The sequence below is a fragment of the Chelonoidis abingdonii genome, chromosome 4 (genome assembly GCF_003597395.2).
Source record: "Chelonoidis abingdonii isolate Lonesome George chromosome 4, CheloAbing_2.0, whole genome shotgun sequence".
In the NCBI taxonomy this organism is placed as follows: domain Eukaryota; kingdom Metazoa; phylum Chordata; order Testudines; family Testudinidae; genus Chelonoidis; species Chelonoidis abingdonii.
The window spans coordinates 929506-938137 of NC_133772.1; the positions used below are offsets into that span (position 1 = coordinate 929506).

Consider the following 8632-nt stretch of genomic DNA (forward strand, 5'->3'; position numbering starts at 1 on the left):
GGGGGGGGGGGGGGGGGGCTGGGCACACAGGACCTTTTGTCTGGCACTGGGACACGTCCCCTCTGGGGTGGGGTGGGGGGCTGGGCACATGGAGACCCCTCCCCTGACACTGGGACACATCCCCTCTGGTGCAGGGGGGCTGGGCACATGGGGACCCCTTGTCTGACACTGGGACATGGCCCCTCCAGGGTGTGGTGGGGTTGGGCACATAGGGACCCCTTGTCTGGTGCCAAGATGCAGCCCCTCTGGGGTGGGGTGTTATGTGGGCAGCCGGGATCTGTACCCCAAGCTGGGTAGACACCCCAGTCCCCTCTGCTGGCTTTAACTCCACACCCACCCGTGTCAAACGCCATGTAACCTCCCCGAGGCTGGAACTCACATAGCCGCCTCTATGGCTCAGACACGGGCTTGTGAGATGCTGGGCTCTGCCAGCCCCCCACCTTTGCTGTCCCTGATCTGAGAACCCAGGAGTCCTGGCTCCCAGCCCCCATGCACTGTAACCCACCATCCCCCACTCCCCTCCCAGAGAAGGGAGGGAACCCAGGACTCCCACTCCAATGATGTGGAAAAACCCAGCCAAGCCACCTCTGATTTTTAATAATATCCAACATTTTTATTCATTTTTTTTCCCTTCTGTGGGGGCAGCGCCCGACCCGCTGCTGCCCCCTTTGCCTTTCTTCCTTGCCACCTGGCTTGGCTTTTTAAAAAAGGGGGTTGGTTTTTGTTTTGTTTTAATATATTCCATCAGGACACAGATTTCTATTGTTTTTTTCTTATTTTCCTTCTTTTATATGTATATAAAAAGAAAATATGAGATACACACACACACGCACCACCCACACGGGGGGGGGGGCGGGGGGGGAGACAGGAGAGATCCAGAGAGCAGGGAACTGTACAAGGCAGGGTTATGGCACCGAAAGGAAAAGATGGTTAAAAAGAAGGGGCTATATACATTATACATCAGCCCCAGACCCTCTGCCCCCAGATCCCACAGGCAAGCCACGTGGTTAGTTAGCAGAACAAAGCAATTAGTCCGTTCCCCCCAGACCCCTTTTCAAAAGCAGACTTGTTAGGGGTTGGGCAAGGTGGTTATTTAGAAAATCAATTAAGAAATGGAGGAATCAGGTTTTTGTTATTGTTGTTCCATCGAAGTCCTGGATGACTGTTTCTTAAATAATAATTTAAAAAAATGTGCAGAAATTCACACCCCAGAGGACCCGGGCATTGGCGTTTGGGCAGGAAAATGTTTCAAGTTCCCTTTCCATGGTGTGAGAGGAAAAATCTGTTTCAAGTCTCCTCCCCATGGCACACCAACCACCTTCTCCCCAGTGCGTGACAAGACACAATCCAGTTTGAGTTCCCTTCACCGTGGCACAAGAGCAGAAAAATCTGTTTTAAGGTTCCTCTTATTGCATGAGTGTGGAAAAAGTCTGTGTTGAGGCCTCCCCTGTGGCATGAAGGAGAAAATCTTTCCTGTCTCCTTGACCCACAAACCACAGAAACCGCTCAGCAAGATTCATCACCTTGGGAGGGAAAATGGTGCTTAAAGATTGCCTCCTCCACCCCTCCTGCTTCCAGGCAAATAGTTGTTTTGAGACTTTCCCATTCCCCCCCCACAAAAGGAAAATAGCCCCCAGGAGTATAACTGGATCAAGATTTCCCCCTTTAGGAGAGTAAATAACGTTTTAAGGTTCACACACCACGGAAAGAAGGTTTCAAGTTTCTCCATCCTGCGAGAGGAAAGTGGTTTCAAGTCTTCCCGCCACACAGCGCGATGTGTTGCAAACTTTCCCATGCTTGGAAAACTGTACGAAGATTTGCCGCCATCCTGGGGAAATGGATTTCATGCTTCTCTTCCCACACGAGAAAAGCGGATGAACATGGGCCTTGCTCCCAATGGACACCGTTTTCAAGTTTCTCCTTTCTGTGCTGGGGGAAGTGTGTCCAGCCCCCATCAGCCTGACACACGCTGCATCAACACACCCCACTTCCAAGGGGGAGGTGTTTCCAGGTTGCCCCATAACCACAAAAAGGTAGTGTCAAGAATCCCCTATCCCAAGGGGATAGAAAAAGCAGTTTCAGGTCCCCCCATGTCACTACAGTCCAGGAGAGGGGCAGCTCATTCCCAGGTCAAGGTGGGGGCTGACCCACGCAGTGCTCAGGGCAGAAGCCTCTGCTATCCTTTGGAGAGAGACTCTCAGAGAAGGGGGAACACGGGCATGGAACAGAGAAGGGGGGCTGGGGGAACTGAGTGATGGGGGGAGGAAGCTGAGCCCCCCCAGGCACAGCACCCCCACTGGGTACCCTGATCCCAAACCTGGGGGCTTGCTCATACCAGGTACCGCAGAGCTTCTTGCGGGGAGGAAGATACGGAAAAGTACCCTGTCACCTATGGGATAGGGAGATAGAACCCAGGAATCCTGGCTCCCAGCCCCCCAGCTCTAACCTACCAACCCCCACTCTCCTCCCAGAGCCGGGGAGAGAACCCAGGAGTCCTGGCTCCCAGCCCCCTCTGCTCTAACCCACCAGCCCCTCTTCCCCTCTCAGAGCCAGGGAGAGAATCTAGGCATCTGAGTTCCCAGCCCCCAGTGACAGAAAGAGGGAAGGAAATTAAGAAAAAAACAAGATTTGAAAACAAAGATCAAATGTTCCTCTGTGTGTGTGTGTGTGGGGGGGGGGATGAGGGGCTGGGAAGGGGACTGGTGTGTTCCTGTGTGGATTTGGGGGTGTCAGCATGGACAGGGGAGCAGACACGGGCGCAGGGCTGGCCCCCTCCCGGGTCAGGGCAGGGTTTGGCTGGCCCCGCAAGAACACCGGTGGGGAGTCTCTCTCCATGGGGCACGAGGAGAGAGCTCGGGGCGGCCTTTCCCCGTAGCCCGGGCAGTGCCGGGGGTCGAGCGTGGCTCGCAGGGAGCCTGGAGTTGGGGGCCTGCCCCATGGCAGGGGGAGCAGCGGGGCAGGCTGGCTCAGGAGTATGAGTAGTGCGAGCCGTTGAGGATGTGTGAGGTGACACTTGCCGAGCGGCTGATGCCCGGTTCGGCCTGGCCACCGGAGGCCGTGCGCCGCAGCGGCTGGGGACTGTTCCGCAGCATCCCCACGTTGGCCCGGCCCCCCGGGGCGGAGGCGGGCGAGGAGGCGGAGGAGGAGGGGGGGTGGAGCCAGGTGGAGGGGGGAGGAGCCAGCAGGGGGGGCTGGCGCCAGGCGTGGGGGGCGCCGGCGGTGTTCTGCACGCCGTGGCTCCAGTGGGAGCCGCTGCGGGGCACAGGGCGGGAGGGCCAGGGCTGGGGGGGTGCGGCGTAGCCCTGGTTGAAGGCCTCGGCGGGGATGCCCGTCAGCGCCATGTTACTGAAGCCGAGCCGCATGCTCTCTGAGTCGAAGGCCTCGATCTCCCGGGCCTGCCGCTCCAGCAGGCTGCGGATCCGCTCGGAGCGCTCGTTCTGCAGCGCCAGCATCTCCTCCTCGATCTGCAGAGACAGAGCGTGGCAGTGCCGGGCTGGACGCCGGGGTCCCGCCAGCCCTTTCCCAGCCCGTCCCACCCCTCCCCGCATGCCGGGGTCCCGCCGGCCCCTCTCAAGGCCCGCCCACACGCCGGGGTCCCGCCGGCAATTTCCCAGGCCCGTCCCACCCCTCCCCGCTGCTGGGCGTCCGCTGCCCCTCTCAAGGCCCGCCGCCGGACGCCGGGTCGCCGCGCCCTTTCCAAGCCGTACCCACCCGCTCCCCGCATGCCGGGGTCCCGCCGGCCCCTCCTCCAGGCCCGCCTGACGCCGGAGGTCCCGCCGGCCCTTTCTCCAGCCCGTCCACCCCTCCGCCGCATCCGGGGGTCCCGCCGGCCCCTTCACCAGGCCGGCCCGAACACGCCGGGGGTCCCGGCCGCCCTTCCCAGCCCGTCCCGCCCCCACCGGACGCCGGGTCCACCAAGGCCCCTCCCAGCCCGCCCCACCCTCCCTGGGATCGCCGGGTTCCGCCGGCCCCTCCCTGCATGCCGGCCGCCTGCCCCTCCCCTGGGCCCGCCGGATGCAGGCGGCCACAGGTTAGCTGGCCCTTCCCCAGGCCGTCCCACCCCTCACCGCACGCGGGCGGTTCCTGCCAGCCCCTCCCCAGGCCCGCGCGGACGCCGCGGTCCCGCCAGCCCTTTCCCCAGCCCGTCTCGCCCCTCCCCGGGATGCTGGGTCCCACGCGGCCCTTTCCCAGCCCGTCCCATCCCTCCCCGCACGGCCGGGTCCTGCCAGCCCCTCCCCTCAGCCCCTCGGACGCCGGAAGTCCCGCCAGCCCTTCCCCAGCCCGTCCCGCCCCTCCCGACGCCGGGTCCGGCGGCCCTTCCCCAGCCCGTCCCATCCCTCCCGCACGCCGGGGTCCCGCCGCCCTTCCCCAAGCACCTGCCCAGATGGCCGGGTCTGCCACTGGCCCGTCCCACAGTCTGTCTGCCTCACCCCACCCAGAAAACCTAGAAATCCATTCCCTCCCTGTGGGACCAGAGTTAGGGAAAACACCCTGAGGAAGCCATCCGACGCCTGGGTCCCACTGCCCACCCCTGGTCTCTGGGACGCTGCAGGGCCCTGAGGGAGCGTCCCGGGACGCCTGGGTCCCACTGCCCAGCCCGGTCTCTGGGGACGCTGCAGGGCCCTGAGGGAGCCGTCCCGGACGCCTGGGTCCCAGTCCCTTACCCTCTGCTCCAGCAGGGCCCGGCGGATGGAAACGCGCTGCTCCAGCTCCTTGATCTCCCGCTCGTGCTGCGCCTCCGTGTGGATCTTGATCTTGCTCTGGTAGGCGTTGAGCAGTTCCAGCTCCTGCTGCAGCTGCATCCGCAGCACCTGGTACTCGGCCTCCTGTGTCTCGTCCAGCCGCAGCTAGGGGGCGACACGGAGACACGGGGTTGGCCAGGAGCCCTTGGCGGAGGCTGGGCACACAGGTGCACCAAGGCGGGGGGGCTGGGTACATGGGAACCCCTTGCGCTGACTTGCAGCGTCCCAGCACTCTCACAGTTTGGGACAGGAAGTGAAGGGGATGTCCAGATCCCCGGATGTGCTGGCAGTAGGTGGGTACGAGGGGCAAGCATGAAAACTGCAAAGCAGATGTTTGACCAGGACACTTGGGTTCATGCTTCCTCTTTGGGAACAGGCTTCTTTGTAACCCTGTGCCGCAGGGGCCCGGGGCTCTCCCCCTAGGGAGCGCCAGCTGGCCAGGGGAGCAGGGGAGAAGGCACTGGGCAGGGGGTTGGAGGCAGGGCTGGGAGGCAGGTCAGGAAGCAGGACCAGGAGACGGGGAACCAGGAAGCAGGCCCCAGGCTGGGGTACAGGGGGCCTGAAAACAGGCCGGAAAGCAGGGCTGAGGAGTCCGGGAATCAGGCCCCGGAATCAGGCCGGGAAGCAGGCCCCGGGGGTAGGGGGGGAGGCAGGCCTCGAATCAGGCCCGGGGGCTGGGAAGCAGCCCCCAAAGGAGGCCCAGGGGGCTGAGAAGCAGGCCCTGAACCAGGCCCAGGAAACAGCCCCCAAATGAGGTCGAGGGGGTGGGGGCCGAGAAGCAGACCCTGAATCAGGCCCAGGGAGTGGGGGCCGGGAGGCAGCCCCCGAATCAGGCCCTGGGGGTGGGGGCCGGGAAGCCGCCCCCGGGCTGCCTGGCGACCTACAGCCTGCGTGGAGAGCATCTCGTTGATGCTGTGGTCGTACTGCTCCGCCAGGATGGCCAGCTTGCGCGTCTGCTCGTCCTTCAGCCGCTTGAGGATGCCCTTGTGCTCGCTCTTGGCCGTGGTCTCCAGCAGGTGGTTGCGCAGGGCCTTGTACTGCCGCGTCTGGATCTTACACGTGTCCTGGAACTGCTTCTTGATCTGCAGCTCCTTGGACTGGGGGCAGGGCCGCGGGCCGCGGGACGGGAGGAGAGAGACAGGAGCAAACATTAGCGAGACGCCGCGGCCAGCCTGGAGTGGGCGTGTCCGCGCCGTGCTCCCGACACCCCCCGGCAGGCGGGGGCCGAGGCAGCTCTGAACCCTCCCATGAGCACCTGGACGGTGACCTCTGCCCTCCACTTATGGGGTGGTGCCCTTCACCTTGCCTTGCGCACAGAGGCCGAGACCCACATGTGCTGCTGCATTCAGGGCTGGGGGGGCCTTTGCTTATGGTACGTCTGGGGCTCGCTGACGCTTGCCCTGCCTCTGACCCCATGACCTGCCCCATCATGACCTTTGACCTGTCTGACACCCCCCCCAACCTGTCCCCATCATCCCATGGCTGGGGCATGTGACCTTTCCCCTGCCTGTGACCCTTCCCCCATCTTCCCATGGCCAGGGCATGTGACCTTTGCCCTGCCCGTGACCCTGCCCCCATCTTCCCATGGCCAGGGCATGTGACCTTTGCCCTGCCCGTGACCCTGCCCCCATCTTCCCATGGCCAGGGCATGTGACCTTTGCCCTGCCCGTGACCCTGCCCTCCTCTTCCCATGGCCTGGGCATGTGACCTTTACCCTGCCTGTGACCCTTCCCCCATCTTCCCATGGCCGGGGCATGTGACCTTTGCCCTGCCCGTGACCCTGCCCCCATCTTCCCATGGCCAGGGCATGTGACCTTTGCCCTGCCCGTGACCCTGCCCCCATCTTCCCATGGCCAGGGCATGTGACCTTTGCCCTGCCCATGACCCTGCCCCCATCTTCCCATAGCCAGGGCATGTGACCTTTGCCCTGTCTGTGACCCTGCCCTCCTCATCCCATGGCCTGGGCATGTGACCTTTACTCTGCCTGTGACCCTTCCCCCATCATCCCAGGACCAGGGCTTGTGACCTTTGACTTGCCAGTGCTCCCCTCCCTCAATTTGCACCATTGTCCCATGGCGGGGATATGTGACCTTTGCCCTGCCAGTGACCTCCCCCCCCAATTTGCCCCATGGCAGGGACATGTGAAGTTTGCCCTGCCAGTGACCCCCCCTCCCAATTTGCCCCATGGCAGGGACATGTGACCTTTGCACTGCCAGTGACCCTCCCCAATTTGCCCCACGGGAGGGGGCATGTGACCTTTGCCCTGCCTAGGAGCTGTGTGAGGGGGGCCTGCCCTGTGCCCAGGTTACCTCGGGGGCCTGGTAGAGGGGAGGGGAAGAGGTGCGTTTCAGCTCCCAGTAACGACCAGATGCTCGGCAGGTCCGGGCGCCCTGCAAGGGGCCGTCTTTCATTGAAGGTGGAAAGGAGCCAAAATAAGCACGCGTCAAACCAAATACAGAGGAAGCCAAAATGTTAAAAATATGAATGTATGGAACACGCAGGCAGGATGTGGGGCAAAGAGTCACCAGAAACGGGAGCCAGCGGAACTAGCCCCCTCGAATAGCTGAAAGAGGCGTCACCCATGGCACTGTGGACCAACCCCAGGTAAAAAGCAACACCCCCAGTCCCAGATCAGCTAAAAACATCCCGCGGCACCAATTCCCTGCTCAAACCTGGACAGAAATCAGCCGAAAATGAAGAGAGTCGCCTTGCACCAATTGTTTGCCCAATAAAAATCACCTAAAAATCGTTAGATGTCACCCACCTGGGGCCCAGAACTGGGAGAAATCCACCCCAAATTGGTGAAATCCAGTTCTTCCAGGGTTTGGTCAAGCTTAGTAACGTACTGCTCCAATTTTGGGCCAATCCTGGTCCTATTTTTACGTGAACCAGACACTGGGCTACCAATGCAGCCAATCAAATCAAACCCATCGATTTTGCAGCAAAACGGGCAAATCAAAATAAACAACATGGACCAAAACTGGGGGAAATTGAATACAAAAATTACAATTTGTAAAAGGCTGGAGAGCGCCAGGGAAAATACAGCAACAAAACCAACCAGTAAAATACCAAATACAAAAAGGGGAGAAGAAAAGATTAATCCATTTTCAGACTGAAGGGGACTCTTGCGAGCATCTTGTCTGAGCTCCGTCAAGTCGCCCTGAATTAATTCCTAGTTGAACTAGAAAACAAATACAACAGACTTTTCTGGAACAGGGCCCTGGGATGGCTGAAATTTGCTTCCCTCGGACACACAAGAGGTCAGACTAGATGATCTAAAAGAAATGACCCCTCCCTGGTTTTCAGCTCGAGGGATAATTGTAGCTGCACTAAAAACTAGAGAAAATACCCGCCCCCCCACAAAAATATTAAAGGGATGGATCAAAACTTGGACAAATGAGATTTAAAAATACATGCTGGTGAAATGCAACTTTCCCCAAAATGCAACAAAACTTAAAAAAAAAAAAAAAAAAAAAAAAAAAAAAAAAATCAGCAAAAACAGGGTAAATAGAATAAAATCCAGAGATTTCTGCCCAAAAAAGGGAAAACAAAGAAAATTACTGAATTTACTGAATGGGGTTGGGGGATTTCTAAACTCACTATGGGCAGGAGGGAAAATAAATTCTAACAAGGACAAAAAACAATTTGCCTTGGAAACAGGAGTAAATATATCAGACTAAATATACTAAAGAAAAATAAAAAATTATCCCAAATTTCATAAACTGGAGCAAATATAAAATATTCATAATTGGCCCTCAAACAGGAAGAAAACTCCTTCCAAATTCACTCCTACCAACCTGATAAATAAAGGCTCCAACAAAAATACCGATGAGATTTTCTAAAACTGCAGCAAATGAAATCAGTGTTACCCCCCAGTTGCCAAAACCCAT

General features: G+C 59.3%; 1 protein-coding gene across 1 annotated transcript in view; it reads right to left on the minus strand.

Annotated features, from left to right (window-relative positions):
- Positions 1 to 588: 588 nt before the first annotated feature.
- Positions 589 to 8632, minus strand: part of LOC116832398 (serine/threonine-protein kinase TAO2-like) — a 32679-nt gene continuing 24635 nt past the window's right edge. Inside the window, exons 13-15 of the mRNA XM_075064623.1 lie at positions 5627 to 5839; positions 4665 to 4847; positions 589 to 3464 (exon numbers count right to left, since the gene is read on the minus strand). Of these exons, the coding sequence (XP_074920724.1) occupies positions 2967 to 3464; positions 4665 to 4847; positions 5627 to 5839 (894 nt within the window). The 3' untranslated portion in view covers positions 589 to 2966. The remainder of the gene's footprint in view (positions 3465 to 4664; positions 4848 to 5626; positions 5840 to 8632) is intronic.